Here is a 20,512-nt window from a genome sequence, read left to right as displayed (position 1 = left end):
ACGTCGCTTCCGGGTCACAACCGTCCTCTCCCAGACACAACCTACTTTAGGTCCTCCTCGCCTCAGCCAGCCGCCATCTTTGAGTCGGGCTTGTGGGACTGGATCTCTGTCGCTCCTTGAGCAGGTGATCCTTTGGAATGGATGTCTGATCATAGGAGCCTAATATTCAGCGTTCAGGAGAGAACAAGATCTGCGCTGAAGTCGAAAGGTCCCCCAGCAATCTTTCCCCCCTCATCAAAGATGGCCAGCCAGGCGTCAACGACTCCTGTGAAGGTATGAGTCTCTAGTCTCCGAGGGGGTGCTCTCGCGTTGCGGCGCCGCCGACTTCCGGTGGCTCTTCTCGCGGGGATTGGCTGTTAGCGGTGTTGCGGCTTAGCTCGTGTGCAGTGGCTGTGGCGGCGGCAGCGGCGGAGCTCGGCACGATGGTGAGAGAGGCCTCGGCGGCCGCCCCGACCCCGAATTCTAACCCCAGCCTGAAGGGGCCGAACCTGAGTCCCCTCCCCAACCCCCCAAGCCTTATGATTCCACCGTTCCCCCGGTTCCACAGACCGGTCCCCAGCACCCCCGTCTCCCCATTGTGGGCCAGGCGACCTCCCCCACCCCATCGCTTCTCACACACTAGCTGGGGAGCGGCCCCGTGCCTGGCGCGGGGCAGGGTTCGGAATCCCCTTCCCCGACGTAGGCGGCTTCGAGAGCCTCGGCCTGGGGAACGGCCGGGGGACCGGCACGCCCCGATCCCTGGGGGACAAGCGAGGCCGCAGGGGGCCCGCTCCGCCCTGGCGGAATCTAGGTGTTGCGGGGGATGAGCTTGTTTCCTTATCCTCCACCTCGAGGCAGCAGCGACTGCTCGAAATATTTTCCCTCCAAATTCTGCAGTGTGTTAGAAGCAAATGCAATCATTTTGCAGAGCAGTCACGGAACTGACCTTCGAGTCGTAGTTGCCACTTCGCACGTATGAAGTGCTGCGGCTCCCTTGTTTGGTTTTCTACTTCTCTGCTTCTGGTTTTCCTTAGCTCAATCCCGCACCTCATCACCCTCCCTTCAAATTTCCTGTATTCCCGCTCTTTTAATTTTATCACCCGCGCGTCCCCCAAATCAGGTTTAAACATCTAAAGAGGTGCATAACTTAAAAGTTTGCAAATCATTGAGATTGCATTTATAAAGTGTTAAATAAGCGGCTTTTATTCTGCCTCCCTTGTTTCAAGGTTTGGAGGATCTTGATATAAGTGTAAATAAATCCTATTTACACAAGTGCCTTGCAAATTTAAGTACTTAAAGTGAATTGGAGGAAAATACCTTCTCCACACTGGATAATTATAACTTTCTGATTTTCAGTATTTCACTCTTGGTCGAATGTTTTAAATATGTTGTGTTACTAGAGCAAACTAAAAAGTAAAGGTGCTTTTGCTCACAACTTGTTCCTGACATACTGTTTAATCATCTAATGTTTATTAGTCGATTAGAATTTAAAATGGGAATCCGTAGTGAAATTGAGCTAGTTTAGTTTTGGGAAAAAACCAAAAACTTTGCATTTTCTGACTATAGTAAGCATTTTATTTTTGAAGAATTTTGAGAGGCTTTTTTTTTTTTAGTAGAACGATAGGTCTTCGGATTGTTCCACGGAAAAGGCGATGGGTATGGTATTCAGTAATCATATCCCCAAAAATACTTGTGGGGGGTAGGGATACTCACTGGATTAAAATTTAAACCTAGACTCTTCTTGTTTGTAGTCAGGTGGTAATGCAATACTGCACTCTAAATATAGTAAGTAGTTGCAGAACTTGCCTTTGAGGCTTTTTGGAATAATTCGGCCCAGGAAGACTTTATACAGGAGATGGTATTTGAGTTGAGTCCTAAAAGATGGTAGGAATTTAAACGTTTGGGAACTAAAATGTTCCTTTTAGACTTTGTCATACTAGATCATATTTGGAAGGGAAGGTCGAAAAATTAACTCAGTGCTAGTGAATTAATTAGGCTTTTGGGAAAAAATTTAGTGTGAAAGTAAAAGATTTTCCTAAATTCTCTACTTAACTATGTTTCCTTAGATTTGATATTGGGATAGCGTTTACTTTCATTTTTGGTGAAGAGAAGGAATGCAACTTTGGTTAAACTCAAAGGAATGGTGGAGAACAAATTTGGCTAGTAGAAGGAATATAACTGAATTTGAGACTAATGCAGTTGAATTTAAAGTAAAATACCTCCAGTAAGCTCTACAAACAATTCTGGTATGAAAATAAAATAAAAAGTGGCATATTTGCATATTATACTTTTTAAGAAATGAGAATCTTTACTATAAAAATTACAAATTATACTACCAACCTCATATATATATTCAGACAGCTTTAGTTTGGTGAAGGATTTAAAGTTGGGCAAACCAATAGTTTGAGTTTTCAGGCAAGTAATGGGGAGTAAGAAACCTGCTATAAGCTGCTGGGATTGGTTACTACAAGAGTGAGTATTATAGAAGTTCAGATCTTAAGTAATTTGGGAATTGGATATCTAATAAGGAAGGTTTCCTGGAACTTGCACTGACATGGTTTTTGAAGAAAGAGTAATTTATTTATATATATGCCTTCCGTCTTAGAATCAATAGGTTCTAAGGCAGGAGAGTGGTAAGGGCTAGGCAATGGGGGTTAAGTGACTTGCCCAGGGTCACACAAGCTAGGAAGTGTCTGAGGGCAGTTTTGAACCCAGCACCTCCCATCTTGAGGCCTGGCTCTCAATCCACTGAGCCATCCAGCTGCCCTGAAGAGTAATATTTTGTTAAGAGGAGATGGCTAAATAGCCAAATAACAGAGGAGGGGAGGGGCAGGGACCATATCTAGTGTTTGGGGAATGAATGTCCTGTTTTATCAAAAATATGGGGAAGTAGTGAAAAGGGAGAATGTGAAAAGATTGTAGTAATATTATGGACTATATTGAATGCTGAGAGAATTGAAAGAATTTCTAGTTAGACTTTCATTTTAAGCATAGAGATCATAAATAGCAATCATATAATCATTCCAAGCTCTGTCAGTCAGGGGTCCTTCAGATCAGTGTCAATCAGATAGTCTTAATCACTATATCTAATATGTTGGACAAATCCATATACATGTGTTCTCTTATTGATCTTTTGTTTTTATGTGTCATCTCATCCCCATCCCACACTGACATTTCCTATATAACAAAAGGAAAAAAAAGCTAAGCAAAACAAACACATTGACCATATTTCACCTTCCTGAGGTGTAGTTTATGGACTCCTCAGGATCCTTGAGATTATTTCAGGAGATTGAAGCGGTCAAAACTATTTTTAATGATATTAGATGTTATTTCCCTTTTAAAATACTCTTCCAATTATCTAACTGTTCAAGGCTAGATTTTCTTCACGTAATTCAGGCCAGACAACATGTTTCAAGACTGAATACAGAAGCTATCAGAGAAGCAGTAGAGGATCCAGCTGTCTTTTATTAAATTAGGCATTAAATTTGCAAAAATATGCAACCAGTTCCATTCTTAACAATTTTAAAAATATAGGTGATTTTTTTACAAGTTTTATTAGCATGTAATATATTTATTTTTACATAAATACTTAATTGATCCGTTTTTATTTCCGATATGGTCTTGATATTAAACAGAAAGACATTGTTTTAAATAATTTTGAAGAATGTAAAAGGGGTCCTAGGACCAGAAAGTTTAGAACTGCTCCTAAAGCACATGCAACATTCCACATCCATAGTCCCCTACTACGCCATGGAAGAAGGGCTGTACATTTCCTCTTCATCAGAACCAAGTATTAATAATTCAAATTTCATTTTATTTCTTTGGTTTGTGTATTCTCTTTGTTTTTGAATATTTTCTTGGTTATGATTACTTCAGTATTCTATCAATTCTTAAAAGTCCTAGCTAGTTTCTCTAAATTTCTCTTATCCTTATAGTCCACAGGAGATGAATAATTTAATCATAATCACTTCACATAATTCAAGATTGTTTTCCATCATATTTGTATTAATTAACAACTCCACCAACATTATATATGTAGTATGTGTATCATTTCAAAGCCTCTCTAGCATGAACTATGTCTGTCATTTGTTATCTTTGACACTTTGCTGGATGAGAGATAAAACCTCAAAGTTATTTTCTTTAACCTTTTAATTATTGGCAAATTTGGAGCAATTTTTCATATTGTTGTTAATAGTTGGCAAGTTTTTTTTTTTTAACCGGTAACTTCCATCTTAGAATCAATACTCTTATTGTTGGTTCTAAGACAGAAGAGTGGTAAGGGCTATAGGCAGTGGGGATTAAGTGACTTGCCCAGGAAAACAGGACTCTGAAATTTCTGAGACTGGATTTGAACCCAGGATCTCCTATCTATAGTCCTGGCTCTCAGTCTACTTAGCCTGCCTGGCTGTTCTCTGCCAGTTGGATTGAGAACTGTTTGATTGCAAACTTTGACCACCTATTTTTTACTGATATTTTAAAATGCATTTTAGTTTTAAATTATTGTTAATTACTTCTATTTCTTAAGTATCAAACATAGAAAAGATACAATTGATGCAAGGTTCTTTTTCTCCTAATAAAATTTGCTGTATCCTAGCTGCATTGATTTTGTTGATGCAAAAGCTTTTTTATTTCATGTAATTGAAAGAAATTGTTTATCTTGTTATCACTATTCCTTGCTTAATATTTTCCCTCTTTCCACAATTGTGAAAGTTATACTAACTTTAATCTTTCTCCATTTTTTAAATGATGTGATCTTTTATAATTTAATTCTTTAGGTCACAATCCATTTGGAACTTAATTCCAATAAGTTAAAACATAACTTTTTTTTTGTCTTAAGACGTGTTCATCTAAACCTTTTTTCTTTTTTTGTCCCAATTTTCCCTCAGAGTCGTGAAAACGGTCTTCTAATACTTTATCTTCTTATCACTCTACTACTTTTGAGACAAGTATAATCCTAGTATCTAAGCTAGAGAGGAACAAAAATAAAGCGAACTATTGCCCATATCACTAAAATGCTTACAAGAAGATAATATATCCAAAAAATTATTTGCTGATAATCTTTGTGGATTTATGCTAGGGAGCAAGGATGGTTAGAAAAGTAGTTATTAATTAACCTAATAAATTGTGTTAAAAACTAAACCACAAAATTGTAGGAAAAGATGCTGAAAAATCCTCTGACAACACAAATGACAAAAGCTTTTAAATGCATAGGCAGAAAAGACCATTTTAAAATATGCTAAAACCCATCTATTTACAACTAAAACTTAGCATTATTTGAACTGAAGAGGCGTTCAAAAGGTATAGGACTAAAATAAAGCAAGTCCCCTTGTTATTGGACATGGTTCTCAAAATGCTATCAGATGTGAAAAAGAATTTGAAGTTATAAATAAATGATGGCGAAGAAGGGGGGAAAATTATCCATAATTGTAGACATGATGATTTACTTAAGAAACCTTAGGCAACTGAGGAACTAATGGAGATAATAAATAAAGTAGGTTAAAAATAAAATTCCCAACAACAAAAATCCACATTTCTCTAGAATAATAATATCTAGGAGGAAGTAATAGAAAAATAATAATTACAAAGTCCAGGAATTCATCTACCTAGACACCCTCGAAACTTATAGAATACTTCAGAGAAACAAAAGATGACTTAAATAATTGGAGAGATTTTCATTGCTCATTCGGGCTATAACAACATAAGGAAAAAAATGAATAGTGCTTAAATTAACTTAAGAGGTTTAGTGCTATGTCAATCAAACTACTTTGAATGTAAATTGAAAAGAAAAAAAAAGCCCTGAATACCATATAATTATAGTTATCGAGGTTGACCCTTGAGAGTTGAGACATGCAGTTCCTTTCCTCACTGCATAAGTGGGGAGCTATGGGAGAAGAATATTGCATATCCTGTCAGACATAGTTAATGTGTTGGTAGATCTTACTGGACTGCTTTTTAATTTAATTTTTTTTTAAATCTTAGTTACAAGGGATGACTTGTTGAGTAACGGAGGGAGCGATTTACATTTGGAAATGAAGGTGATGTAAAAACAAAAGATGTCAGTAAAGATAAGATTTTTTAAAAGTTAATCCCATAGTACCAGCCAAAGAAAATAGCCAAATATTAGTTTTAGCAAGATATAAAATAAATCCACAAAACTCATTACTATTTTACATAATAATGACAAAAACCAAGAGGAGATGATTCCTATTCCAAATAACTACAAAATATATAATGTAGTTATATATTACTACCAAAATACTTGACATATAAACACAATAGACAACATTTTATAGATATTTAAAAAAACTCAATAATTGATAGGCATTGCTAGAAAGTTGGGGCTGTGGCAATCTAATGTGTTAGTTGAAATTTTTATTTGCAGATTTATTTCTATACCAACCATATTGGCAAGTAGTTAATTTATAGAATTAGACCAAGGGATAGAATTCGTTGGTGCAAAAGGTTTAGAATCTTAAGGAAAATAAAGTAGATTGATGGAATAGACTGCCTGAATCTGAGCTGCTACTTGTTCTTAACTCCTGGTAAGGAAGCTCTTTCTACCAATGCAATTTCAATTCTGTGACATTTAGTCTAAGAGTTGTCGAGGGGATAAGGAAATTAAATGATTTGTCTAATTCACATAACTTGTATTTGTCAGAATTTGAATCCAGGTCTCCTGGCTCTGAGACAGGCTTTCTATTCACACTATTCTGCCTGTATGCTTAAATTAAAAGGCACAACAATAAGTTTTTTAGACAGTTCATCTTAGATAGGAAAGAACGTCTTTTCTATCAGCTTACCCATTTGTACTTCAGGCATCTAAATAATGCTATTACCTAAATAAAACTCATCTTTCCCATCAAAATAACCCTCATAATGGAGTTGGAGGGAGTGAGTGGCCATAAAGAGTAATAGTCAAATTGTCAACAATAAGCATCTTCTTTGGGCAGTAAAAGTGCTTTACCAGAAATGTGATAAAGATAGATAAAGAAAATATGGATTTTGACCTCAAAGAATTTAGTCTACTAGGTGGAGTATGATATACACAAATAAGTAATACCAAGTGAATAATCCATAGGTGGAAGTATAAGGAAAGGCTGGAAAAGAGAAGACTATAGAAGGCTTTGAATGTTATACAGAGTTTGGATTTTATCCAGTAGACTTGAGGTCAACAAACTTTTACTGGAGGCCCAAATCTGATCCCACCTGTTCTTGTAGCACCCTCAAACAAGAATGATTTTTACAATTTTGAATACAATACATTTTAATTTTAAAATGTAAAAAACCTTCACTGGCTTTCAGGAAGGCAAAACATGAGTTATTGAAAAACTGAACGTTTTTGAGCATAGAGATGATGTATGAAAGGTAGTAGCTTATTTTCCTAAAATGTTAGTCTTTGTGTAGAAGGAAGATGAATGGGAACTGAGGAAGTTGTTAAAGTCTTGTAACTCACCAGGTGATTGGCTATGACTTGGGTGATGGTTGTAGCAAGAGAATGAAAAGGAAAGAACATAAATAAGATGATTCTTTGGAAGGAAGAATAACAAGATTTTAGCCTCAGAATACAGAATCTAATTTGGAGGAATGATTGGTGGTTGTATTTTCTGCCAAGTAATAGTTTCACAGGCCTTTAAAGAGAATCCAAGTCAATATGAAGTACCTAAATCTTATATGCAGTAACATAAATATTCAGAAAATGAACTATAACATTTCTTTATATCTTGGTAACAGTTGTTTTAGTTTTGAAAGCAGGTTTCAGATTGTACTTTGATCGCTCAAATTTTGCTAAAAACTATGTTGAATTTGCCCTTTTCTTTGCAGTCTCATACCATTTTGTTGGTACAGCCCACCAAGAGGCCAGAAGGCCGAACTTATGCTGATTATGAATCAGTGAATGAATGCATGGAAGGTAAGTTAGATTTAGTCATGGTTATGTTACATATACACATACATATACATATACATATACATATACATATACATATACATATACATATACATAGGACAAAAAGTCATGATGCTGATTTCTTTAAAAAATGTTACTAATGGGAGCAGCTGGGTGGCTCAGTGGATTGAGAGCCAGGCCCAGAGATGGGAGGTCCTGGGTTCAAACATGGCCTTAGGCACTTCCTAGCTGTGTGACCCTGGGCAAGTCACTTGACCCCCATTGCCTAGCCCCTACTACTCTTCTGCCTTAGAACCAATACCCAGTATTGATTCTAAGACGGAAAGTAAGGGTTTAAAAAAAAAATATATATATATATATATATGCATATATTACTAAAATCTTTTGTTTTTTTCATCTTGTGTATTCTCTCATCCCTTATAAAAAGAATTTTTTAACATTAACAAGGAGGGGAAGAGAGATGGTATCAACAGAACCAATTCAACACATTGAAAAAAAAATCTGCACTTATATACAGTGTTCCCCACCTAAGGATCTGGCATCTGTAAAGTGGTTGGGGTGGGGATGGGGCTATCTTTTCATATCTCTTCTTTGGAGTAAGATAATTTCTAAGAGTCATAAATGATGTCTTAAAACAAATAGCATTTTTTTGTACATTCAGGCTTTATGGAATTCACTACCAGCCAAATGATTTTTTTCCTGCAAATAATAATCATAAGCAATATTATGCTATCTGTAGGTAAGAATAGAGTACCATGTAAAACCCTATTTATCATCACCCTTTTTGATATGCTAGGATGACACCATCATAATGGGAACTAATAATAATATTTAAAAATTTGAGTTCTTTGCCAACATGTCTGTTGTAGTTCTTAACTTTTGTCAGCAAATGATTGATATATTTCTCACTTCCTCTCAAAACTGTTAAGACAACAGTATCTTTTAACCATACATAGCACCTCAACTCTTTCCCCAAATGCCTGTGATTTGTGGAGAGGTTCAACTTAAAGCTAGTCTTCAATCTAATAAATTTAGGTACCAGATGGATACTCTTGAATTAGTCTATTTGATTAATCACAACCATACAAGCAAAGTGCATATTAGTGATGCATATACATGTATAACCAGACTTTTATAATTGAACAAATGCTCTTCATTTGTAGTTCTCCGCTATTGTTTTATCTTGATTACATTGACTCTGGTACTTCCCATTTCTTTTCCTTCCCTTCCTCCCTTCCCTTCCCTTCTCTATCTTTACCTTCTGTTTTAGAGTCAATACTAAGTATTGGTTCCAAGGCAGCAGAACAATAAGAGCTAAGCAATGGGTTAAGTGATTTGCACAGTCAAGGAAGGACCTTTCATCTCTAGGCCTAGCTCTATCGATGAAACCACTTAGCTGCCCATTCTGATATTCTTCTAATAGGAAAATAAACTTTGCATACATTATAGTCTTTGGAAATAAAGCATTACTAAAACTAATTAGTGTTACTGAAAGTAATAACTTCATTATTATTCTAAAAATCTATGTATTCATTGATGTGAGTACTCCCTCAACTAACAATTCACAATCACACTTTGACTTGGGAGATGATCTTTTATCATTTTTAAATCAATTTTAAATCATTTTGGCCAAAATATACCTCTCTGTCAGTACGGTGTTTGGTAGAGCTTATTATAACCTTTAAGAGCTTATCTTCTGCTAACCTATCCTTGAAGAACCTAATTATGGCATAATAAGACATCAGAGAAGGATCTTACTTGCTAAAATAGCAGATTGTAGGTTTTGCTTTTTGAGAGCCTCTTGACAGTCATGATTAGCTTTTGGTGTTTAGATAAGTGATCCATGCAGTTGATTATAGCAGTAGTTGGCAAACTTCTGGCCTGACCACCTGTTTTCATACATTATTTGCTGACCCCTGCATGATAGCATTGATAGTCATGAGCATATTAACTTTATTAAGCTTAAGACCTTTGTAAAGAAATAAAATATGACATACTTTCCCCAAGTTGCCAGCAGTGTTAAATTCATTCAGAGTAATGCAATCTTTTTTGAGGGCAAGGGGGGTGGGGGCTGTCTTTTTTTTATATTTATCCCCAAGGCCTGTGCATTTAATAATTGCTTGTTGATTTTGTTATTCCTTTACATTAAAGAGACTTAGAAAATAGAAGTTAGGGGTGGGGTGAAAGTCTTATTTCCCCCATTGTGAGGATGAGGAATGCTTTCCTACTTTAAAGATCTTGTTTTAAATATTAAAAAATGAAATTAATATATCAGAAATTAACAATTCTCTAATTCTGCCAAGTCACTTGAGCCTAACTTTTATGGTGATGAATCATTTTATCTCATTACCATTTAAAAGCAAAACAGAAACCCTTCTTATAAAGCACCACTATCTTTTATTTACCCAGATATTAATAAATGTTTATAGCACACTTTAAAGTTTGCAAAGTATTTTGCCTAGATGCACTATTTCATTTGAGACTGATAGCAACTCTGTATGTTATGCAGAAGGAGTTGTTATCCTTAATTTTATAGACTAGGAAACTAAGACTCAAAGGGATTAAGTGGTCACAGGTGTTGAGATTTTTTCCCCTATTAAATTATATATATGCTCTTTTCTTGTGCTGCTGACCCTTTTCAGTCTATATCTCAAACCCTCCCTTGGTACAATTAAGTAAAATCAAACACAGCAAAACAAAAGTTATATTTTTGTCATATAATTTGTTTTATAATGTTTTAGTTATATAATTTGTTCTCCCAATTCTAACTAATCTGCATCCGTTCACTTGAGCCCTCCCAAGTTTCTTTTAAGTTTTAAATCTCTGAATGAGAAATTAATAATTTCAGTAATATTTCATTACATTTTTATATCACAATTTGTTCATTCAGTATACAACAGTTTTATTTTTCTCATTTTTTGGAAGCAAATTACAAATAGATCTAGGGTTTTTATATATATGTGTGTACACACACACACAACCCTCTGATCTCTTTGGGATATGTGCTGAGCTGTAGTAACTCTGGGTCACAGAATATCTATATCTATATATATAGTTTAGCATTAGATTTGTCTTTGCCAATATAATTTACTGTGACAAATGAGAGAAAATAATTCCATGATGATCATCTGCTTGCTCAACTGAATAATGAATCCCTTTAACTACTCAAGTCCTATTCTCTAAACTTGTCATTATGGTAAATAAAGATGTTGCATAATTAGTAGCAATAAAAGTAAGGAACATTTTAAACTGATATAAATAAAGCAGATTGATAAACCCAAAGCCAGTCAAAATAAACTTAAAAATATACCATCTTCATAAATTTTACATTAACATTATGCAGTACTAAACCAGAAATCTGTGAATTAGAAATCTCATTTCTTTCTTTCTAGGAGTTTGTAAAATGTATGAAGAGCATCTGAAGAGAATGAATCCCAACAGTCCCTCCATCACATATGACATCAGTCAGTTGTTTGATTTCATTGATGATCTGGCAGATCTTAGCTGCCTTGTGTAAGTACCAGCTGCCATTGTAAATGGTTAAAATTTATATTTTTTCTCTTGTATTCCTTCTCTCTACTCTCAAAAATACTGATTCACTTCAATACTATGATTTTATACATTACTTCATATTCTAATATTTACACAAGTTCCTTAATTTACTTACGTACAAGGCTCATCACCCCATTTTATACCTTAGAATTAGATACACTGGAAGTTTCTAAAGATTTGTCTGATGAATGAGTAAGCAGAGAACTCATATTAAAAGTTAATTTATTCTCCCCATTCTTGTTCATTGGAATTTTTGTTCAAAGGCATTCTGGATTTTTAAATGAAAATTACATTATTCTTCAGTGCCATATAATTAAAGCATAGGTAAAAATGCATAAGATCAGGATGGAATTTATGTAACATTAGCCTTTTGCATATGCATTTTTGTCTAACATCTAATGTGATGATATTAGAAAATACTTGTCTTCTGGACTAATAGTGTTTAATAATCCTACTGTTTATTAGTTTCCTGTCTCATTCTCCACAATTTTTTACACTTTGCTCCCAATATTAAGAATTCTTATTTTCATAGTATTTTAAAGTTTTGCAAGGTATTTTTCTCACCATAACCTGGTTTAGTAGTACAAATATTCCATTTTACCAGTGAAGAAACTGGGGGTTGGTTAAATAACTTTTTCTCAGCACTCTTTGTAAGAAGCAGCACTGGAGTGTGATTGGGTGCTCTAATTCCACTACCCTTGTTATTCACATAAATTTAGAAAACTAAGGCCATCCAAGTTAGTATCTCCAGCCCACTTCAGTCATTATGCAATGTCAGCATCACCACTCTTTCTTTCCTTTTGTATGATTACTCTTCATTTAGACTATCTATATCCTTATTCCTGTCTTCTAATGATTACCTTTCCATCTGCTTACAAATAGTCTTATACTTTGGATTCTTGTTCTTTTTCTCATTCACTACCTATCTTATCCTCTTTTGTTGTTAACTTGCTTGGGGAAGTTGTCTATACCTAATGTATCTATTTCATTAGTACTCACTATATTCTCAACTCTGTGAAATTGGATTTCTACCCCTACCTCTTTACTGAACTTGCTTTCTCAAATATAATATGACTGCTAAATACATTGACCTTTTTTTCTTTTTCTCAGTTATGCAGCTGTTGGTACTGCTGACCAGCCCTCTTACTGCCTTTCACTTAATAGTCATATTTTCCTGGTAACCTCTATTTCTCTAAATTTTTCACTGATTTCTTTATTGGCTTCTCATCCTCTTCCTGATCTTTTATTTTGGTATTCACAATGGTCTATTCTTGACCTTCCACATTCTTTATATTCTATTTTTTGGGCAATCTTATTTCCATGGCTTCAACCACCAATTTTATACAGATGTATTCCTTTACCACCCCAAACTCAACATATCCCAAACCAAGCTTTTATCTTTCTCCCTATGAGTTGTGCTGTCTTAACTATTTCTGTCCATTCACTCTTGCAGGTTCTAAACCTCAGAGATGTCTGTAATAACTTCCTTCTTTGTCACATTTCATAGCCAATAGTTAAGTAAGTTACCAGGGCTGCTGATTGCATATCTTGTATCTCTCCATTCCTCTTGATCCTATCCAAATATCTATCAGCTAATAGTGATATCCACCAGAACCCCTGCAATAGCCTCTTGTGAGGGCTCCTGGCCTTTTATTCCTTTCTTCCTTCAGTCTCTACCATTCCCAATATTTTTCTTTTGTATAAATATAGTCGTATCGTTCTTTTTAAAACTGTTGCATACTAAGGAAAGTCGTTTCTTTTGACTCACAGTTAGTGTTCTCTGAAATTTGGTACAATTCCCTTTTCAGCTTAAAAATCCAACAAAAATATGGCAACTCCCATGTTCCACTCTGTTCTGCTGGCCCAATCCCTTGAAACTTCTGATTCTTTTATCATCCTCTAGTCAGTAATGATCTGTCCTATCATATTTTGCATGGCCCTTTGTTGGGTATCTATTTCACCTATATTATATAGTTTATTATAGTTACTTATGCTTCTCTTATCTCCTTAGTGTGATTGTAAACTTCATGACATCAGAGACATTACCTCAGTTAACTTTGTTTCCCTTAGAGGTAGAGGTATATCTCTTATATGGTAGATGCTTAATAAATTATCCATTAGTAACTATCAATATAATTTCCATTGCCTTTATTCTTGAAGATTTATCAAACCCGATAGATACAGTTGTATTGTTTAGGATACAACTATCTTTGTGGTTTTCTCCCTACCAAGAATTACTGCAGATTTATTAATTTAGATAGCATTTTTAATGTTGGATGTGAGTGACAGGTTCATTTTTTTAGAAGGGGAAACTCATGCATCAAACATTAGATGAAGTGATCTTTACAAGTGCAACAGTCATCACTGGCCAAAGCAAGATTTGAACCTAAGTTAACTCTAATCCTCAGCTCCAGCTCCAACCCAGATCTACACCCTTAATTTGATATAATTGTCTTGACATAAGTTCACATTTGTCATTCTCTTCAGCAAAACTTCCCAACACATGGTCTAAGTCTTATGGTATTATAGTGTTACATACCTGTTGTCTCCTACCTTTGCAAAGAAAGAGGTATTTTCCCCCCTTTCTTTCTACTGGCAGACTTGGATCATTAAAATTACACAGTGCTCAGTTTGGAGTTTTTAATGTTCTTTTGTATTTCTGTATTGTCTCAGTTCTACTTCACATATCTTAATATTTGTAAGACCTTACAACACAATAATATTCTATTATTTTCACGTACCACAATTTATCAATCCATTTCCACTCAGTAGGCATCTATTTTATTTCCAATTCTTTGCTACTCTAGGTATTTTGGTCTTTATGGGATAGTTATTTCTAACTTGGATCTCCTACTATAATACCTGGCAATGGGATCTTGAAGTCAAGGAATATTGACATTTTCCTTACTGTCTTTAGCATAACTCCAGATTGCTTTGCAAATAACTGTACAAATTCATAACTACTACCAGTTCATTATTGTGCCTCTTTCCACAGCCCTTCCAACATTTGACTATTCTCATTTTTTGCTAATTTGCTGGACATGAGGTAAAAGCCTCAAGAGTTGTCTAGATTTGCATTTCAACTATTAATAATTAGAAGCAATCTTTGCATATGGTTATTTGTTGTTGAGGGAGGGTCATTGAGGTTTGCTTATATCCTATGGTTCGACCACTTTGGCTCACCCCAAAACATGCTATTTCCTCTGTACTTGTTGTATATGAATCATAGAAAAGGGACTTTAGAGTGACAACAAACTTTAATGTACTTTTCCTTTTTCTAATCAGGCCCATCTTGTTTATTGGAAGGTTATTTATAGACACATTAGAACTTTACAACTTACAATGTATAAGAGGGAGACACTGTGATAAGATGGGATAAAGAGCCATCTTCTGGCCCTGTGACTGTCCTGGACAAGTCAAACTTCTCAGTGTCTTGGTAAAGTAGCAATAGCTAATGCTAATTCCTTAGTTCCTTTTTATGAGTTACTTCTAATTAGGGATAGTAAACTAGGTAAGATCAATACAAATTTTACTATTCTGGGTTCTGTTCTGGTTTAAACCATCAGGTTTTGTTAGAAAATTTTTCAAGAGACATTTTGATTGCTAATCAACATATATATAGTGTGTCTTAAATTAGACAATACTATTTTTCAAATGGGAAAATCACATAAGCAATGGCCTTGGTCCTATGTGTGTACACTAAAAGTATAGATTTTTAGGGATGGAAAATAGTTGTTTTTCTTAAATTTTTTTTAATTAAAGAAAAAAACCTTACCTTCCACCTTAGAATCAATACTATGCATTATTTTTAAGACAGAAGAGCAGAAAGCTTGAAAGTATCTGAGTTCAGATTGAACCTAGTACCTTTCATCTCTAGGATTGATTCTAAACCCCCTCAACCTCTTTTTCTTTAATTTGGAGTACAGTCTTTTATCAAACCCTGGAACAAGTCCTGTTACTACATTTAGTTGTGACATACTTTAAAAGTTATCTTTCTTTTCTTATACAGATGAAATTTCATGCTAAATATCTCCTTGAACATAAATGTTTTGAGTTTATCATGTGTAAGGTACTATGCTTTGGGAGGCACAAAAATGAGTAAGACATATAGTCTTCACTTTAATAAAAGATGAAATACATAGGATGAGGTATAAACATTACTGTGGATTTGGAAAGACTTCATGAAGATAAATAGCACTTGAGTGAAATCTTCAAGGGGAGAAATAACATTTCACAGAAAGGACATGGATGAGGGGAAAGGCAATTAAGCTGGAAGAAACTACATGAAAAGACAAGGAAATGAGATAACAATGGGCATGTTTAGAGAATATTTCATTAGTCATTTATTATATTTATTCTCTGGTAGCACTGGGACACAAGGATTTTCAAGTCAAGTATATCAAAGACAGATGATAAGCTCTGTGCATGTGAATGTATGTATTAATTGACTGAAAACTATGTATCTATAGGCAGTATTAATTTTAAGACCACCTGAGTAGTTGACACATCTGAAATAGCTAAGCAGTTGACTGGAAACTACTTTTGCAAAGAAATATGCTTAAGGCTGCTAGAAAAACAGCACCTGACAGGATGAAGAAAAGCGTGAGCACTTGTGCTTACTTGTAGTTGATGTTTTGGTATTACATAAGCTCTCTAAGCATCAGCAAAGTTCTGTTTGGCTTTGAATATATATGTGTGTGTATATATATATATATAACTTCCTAAGGCAGCTGCCCAATGCTTAGGTAAATAAAGCTTTACCAAATGCTTATGTCTTAATTGATTAAAGTAACTCATAGTGGGAAAGAAACTTTAAGGAGGGGGAGTGATAAATGTATTTCCTATCTTCACTGACCCTCAGAGACTTTCTCTCATCTTTCAATGTCTTAGATATAGTAGGTGTTAAATAAATGCTTGTAGAATTCAAAAGTCAAGATTTTGTATCTTCTCCTGCACAGTACATTGTTCATTGTGGGCACCTAAATATTTTAATATGTGAGGGAATGTGGAATAGTGAAAGATGATGACAGCCTTCACCTTTAGGGCTTGAATGTGAACTTTTTATGAAGATCAGAATAGGGGAAGGTGAGGTGACAGACCCAAAGGTATACTTTAGCAAAGTTAAAATGAATGGTTATGTGTAAACTGGGTTGAAAGTGGGAGAGGTTGAAGGTGAGGAAGTTGCAGATGTCTAGATGAGGGTAGTAAGGCTGATGACTGAAAAAAGAATAAATGAAAGATTGTGGAAGTAATTTCTACAAGATTGGCAGCTTTGGCTGCAGGAGAGTAAGGGAGGAGTCAAAAGAAATGGCTGGGTGAAAGAAAGGTGGTACCATCAAGTAATTTTTTACAAAAGTCAAAAGAAAGATAGTCTTATGGGGGATATTTTCAGTTTTGGACCAGCAAGTATGATATTCATATAGACTTGCCTGCCAGGAAGTTAAAAATGTAGCACCAAGCTTGGGAAAGAAAGTTTGAACCAGAGATAGAAATTTGGAAATATGCATAGAGGTGTGATATCTAACACTACAGTATTTAGAATTTTACAAAAGAAGAGTGGTCAGAGCAATAGGAGGAGAATCTGATTTGTGCAGGTATTATAGGAGCTGAAGTATAGCAGCAAATGGGAAAAATGTGTTGCTGTGGAATCTCCTGACAGGTTTTTAATTATATTCACATTCTTTCACATCTGTACACTCTTAGAAAACTAGATCTATCAATCAACCGTTCTTATTAAATGCTTAAAATTTCCAGACACTGTGTTAAGTAATGAAGACTTAAAACAACAGTCCTTGCCCTAAAGAAACTTACATCTCTCTTTTGTTTTTCAACATGTCCCTTTCTTAAAATGAAACTGATTGGGTTCCTATATTTAGCACTTGTTCCCTTTATGGGAAAGAACATAAAAAGGGTATTTTTTAAAGGAAAAAAAATGATTGGAAAGTTAAAGATAGGGATTTCTCTAAATAAGTCCATAAGCACTGAAGGCAAACTGCACCTCTGCAGATCTATCATATTTCCACCAGATGGTGCACATTGCTTATAAAATGCTGATTCTTCATTTAATTCATGAATAATTTCCTGATGCTTGCTTTTCATTCATACTGTGATTCTAAAAATAAATTTGATATTTAACCAACTATGTTTCAATTTTAGGGCAGCTTTAATGTTTTTCCAGTTCTTTGAAACTTCCAAGATGCTAAAGAGGCTCCTCAAGTTTTAATAACCTTGTCCCTAAATAGGACATTACTGCTATGGATAGTTCCTAATTTTCCCTTAATGAGAGCTTTTTAAAAAGATGGATTATAGATGGTTAGTTTTACTACCCTCGACACTCACTATTCACTTCTTCACTTTTTATTTTTCATGGCAAATGTTAAAAACTGGTTCTGATGTGCATTTATACTATGAAGAATATAATGACCATTTTGAAAAGTGTTCTTAGTACTAAGTATGATTTATAAATACCATCCTGTGGCTCACCTTAAAAATTCATTGTTCAATTGCACTGAAGGTCTCTGTTGGCCTCCATCAGCCTGACTGACTAGCTTTATTTCTACTAGGGATGGGAGAGAGGCACACTTTACCATAGTAACATTGCTTTATCACTTTCTGTTCCCCAGGTATCGAGCAGACACTCAGACATACCAGCCCTACAACAAAGATTGGATCAAAGAGAAGATCTATGTGCTTCTCCGTCGGCAGGCCCAACAAGCTGGCAAATAATCCAACTGGCAGCCTTTTTGGGATGGGGGGAGGGCTTGGAAAACAGGTGTGTACAGTGTGCTATAGTGGGAGCTTTGTATTATAGAAGTCCTGTTTCCATTTTGTTACAATCTAGCCAAGGTCTAATGTATTAGAAGATTTTTGTCTTGTTCAATCTTGAAGCCCCTGTTCCCTACTTTCTTTTTCTTTTTTACTTAAAAAAAAAAAGTAGCTGAAAATTTTTCTTCCGTCAGTTAGCACTTGGTTACAGTTCCTTCCAGCTGTTCATATCTGCTTCATAATGTTCACTGTACTTACCCTTCTGTGGGAGGATTTTCCAGAATTTAGTTACGTCCTCGAAACTCAAAGGCTTAGTAGAGAATACAATAAATGCTCTTTAATTAAGCTTTCTCTGAGTGCATTTTTTTTTTGTCTGAGTGTACATTACTATAAAACAAATTTTACTGACTATGCTACTAAGAAGGAAAAATAGCACATTGAAAGGGACATTATTACTCAGGTTATATATATGTGTGTGTGTGTGTGTGTGTGTGTGTGTGTGTGTGTGTTTATGTTGAGAAGCTTTTACCTCATTTCTCTGGTATAGTAAGTATATCACAACTATCACTACCATGTTTATACCTACTGCTTAGAATCTCTTCCTAGAGAAGGAGATGGCACAACAGCCAATCCACATTTTTGGTTTCTAAGCTTTGCAGCAAATGTTGTGACTATACAACTTAAGGCTTTGAAGCATTTGAACACTAAATAGTTACATATATAGAAAATGAGAGACATGCAAACCATCAATTAAAAGAATAAGTGATAAATGATCATTTTCTTAAATTTAACCTGAGTGTCTACACTGTTAATTTCTCTTAATCCACATTTTCTAATTCTCTTCCAAACATCAGAAACTAGACTTTTCTCTAAATTTGCTACGTTCTTTTTCTTAATCACAATCAAGTGACACATATGGTCTCTGTCACATTGGCAGCTAACAAAATCTCATTGAACATCTTTTGTAGTAGGTCAGGTGTCAACAGACTACAGCCTAGGAAGAATGGTTTTTACATTTTAAAATAAAGTTTATTGTGTTGTGGAGAGCAAATGAGATAACTGTAAAGAGCCTAGCACATAGTAATGCTATACAAATGTTGACTGCTATCGTCATTACTTTAAAATGTGTTTTTAAAAAATTCTCAGTGGATTTGGCGTTTGGGCTATAGTTTGCCTACCCCTGTATTGGGTGACTAGCTTATGAATGAATCTATGTGCCAGTGACCTAGTACTATGGTGGTGAGTCTATGGCACATGTGCTAGAGGGAACTCGGAGTCCTCTTTGTGGACATGAACACTTGCCCAAGCACAGAGTTTGCCAGAATTCATTTCTAGTAAGCCATAGGAATGTGACCAGGTTGCTCCCCTCCCTCTCTTCTCTGCTCCTGAGGTCATTTCTCCCATCACCCACTCCTCTGCCAAACAGCCCAATGGGAGCACTTGTCTGTGTGGGGTAAGATGTGAGGTTGTAGTTTGGGCACTTGGCCTCTTAAAAAGTTTGCCATTACTGGCCTAGTACTTCACTTACATAGACCCAAGACCTCGTCATTTTTCTGTGTTAACTTTGAGCAAAGAACCAAAAATATGTGAGCTATTAATGCTTAGCGATAATTCTATAGGAAATCAGTGTGCTAGAGCAGTGGTGTCAAACCCAAGTAGAGCTGGATCACTGTAGGTTGCATGTTGGCTTAGAAAATCACAAATAACATCACTGTTGCATTTTTGTTTTCCCAATTACAAGTTTAATCTAGTTCTAACCTCATTTGGGAGTTGGGGGATTCGTTTTGAAGAATTTAACAGCTCAGAGTAATTACTCAAGAGTTGCTCTAAAGTCTAATGAATTCATATGCCTTCTTGATGTTTTGCCATGGGTTAGAGTTAAAAAATAAACTAAAGACAACAAATTTTAATAGATAAATAAGCCAGATTAGATCTTTTCCCTCTAGTTCTATCTTTATTTTCCTTTTGTTTTAAAATAGACTTGAGATCTCACATCCACATGGGTTTAGATCACACCCTCTAGTGTAGCCTGAGTATATTGAAATGTAATTCTGAAATATTTGCTACTAGATAATATTTTTAAGTCTGGGCCACAATAATCCTTATATATGGATTAGTGGCCCATTTGAATCTACTTGTTGCCAAACTAGCAGTGTCCAACTTTTTTTAATCAAATTACCTGACTCCACACATACTTAAAATAGTCTAGATAATTTTCATAGTTTCTGTTTTATTCAAATTCACTCATTGTTATTTTATAACATCAAATATTTTTTTCAATGAATTTATATATTATTAGAAATTTCAAAT

The 20,512-nt window shown here is 35.2% G+C and overlaps 2 protein-coding genes across 8 annotated transcripts in view; one reads left to right on the top strand and one right to left on the bottom strand.

Moving 5' to 3' along the window:
- Positions 1–20,512, bottom strand: part of SLC39A9 (solute carrier family 39 member 9) — a 115,135-nt gene that overhangs the window by 46,208 nt on the left and 48,415 nt on the right. For 2 of the 4 annotated variants that reach the window (XM_016427173.2, XM_056810950.1), the window contains exon 1: positions 46–185. The exons of the other annotated variants lie outside the window; for them this stretch is intronic. In XM_016427173.2, coding sequence (XP_016282659.2) covers positions 46–153 — 108 coding nt within the window. In that variant the 5' untranslated portion in view covers positions 154–185. Of the gene's footprint in view, positions 1–45; positions 186–20,512 lie in introns of those variants that run through there. 4 annotated transcript variants of the gene reach the window in all.
- ERH (ERH mRNA splicing and mitosis factor) lies at positions 141–18,547 on the top strand. 4 transcript variants are annotated; one of them, XM_056810953.1, is made up of 5 exons: positions 296–425; positions 5,959–6,014; positions 7,801–7,888; positions 11,278–11,398; positions 18,061–18,547. In XM_056810953.1, exons 2-5 carry the CDS (start codon positions 6,009–6,011, stop codon positions 18,161–18,163), a joined length of 318 nt encoding a protein of 105 aa, XP_056666931.1. In that variant the 5' UTR covers positions 296–425; positions 5,959–6,008; the 3' UTR covers positions 18,164–18,547. The 4 variants fall into 4 exon arrangements, with proteins under 4 accessions (XP_003339493.1, XP_001378672.2, XP_056666931.1 ...); XM_007473110.2 differs by lacking the exon at positions 296–425 and adding an exon at positions 1,617–1,635; XM_003339445.4 differs by lacking the exons at positions 296–425; positions 5,959–6,014 and adding an exon at positions 141–273.

This window comes from Monodelphis domestica, chromosome 1 (genome assembly GCF_027887165.1).
Source record: "Monodelphis domestica isolate mMonDom1 chromosome 1, mMonDom1.pri, whole genome shotgun sequence".
In the NCBI taxonomy this organism is placed as follows: domain Eukaryota; kingdom Metazoa; phylum Chordata; class Mammalia; order Didelphimorphia; family Didelphidae; genus Monodelphis; species Monodelphis domestica.
This window is presented reverse-complemented; position numbering and strand designations above follow the sequence as displayed.

Coding starts and splice junctions, on each gene's coding strand:
- ERH (XM_003339445.4), top strand. CDS start 142: ATGTCTGATCATAGGAGCCTAATATTCAGCGTTCAGGAGAGAACAAGA. Junction 7,889..11,277: donor AGTGAATGAATGCATGGAAG/GTAAGTTAGATT, acceptor CTTTCTTTCTAG/GAGTTTGTAAAATGTATGAA. Junction 11,399..18,060: donor GCAGATCTTAGCTGCCTTGT/GTAAGTACCAGC, acceptor TCTGTTCCCCAG/GTATCGAGCAGACACTCAGA.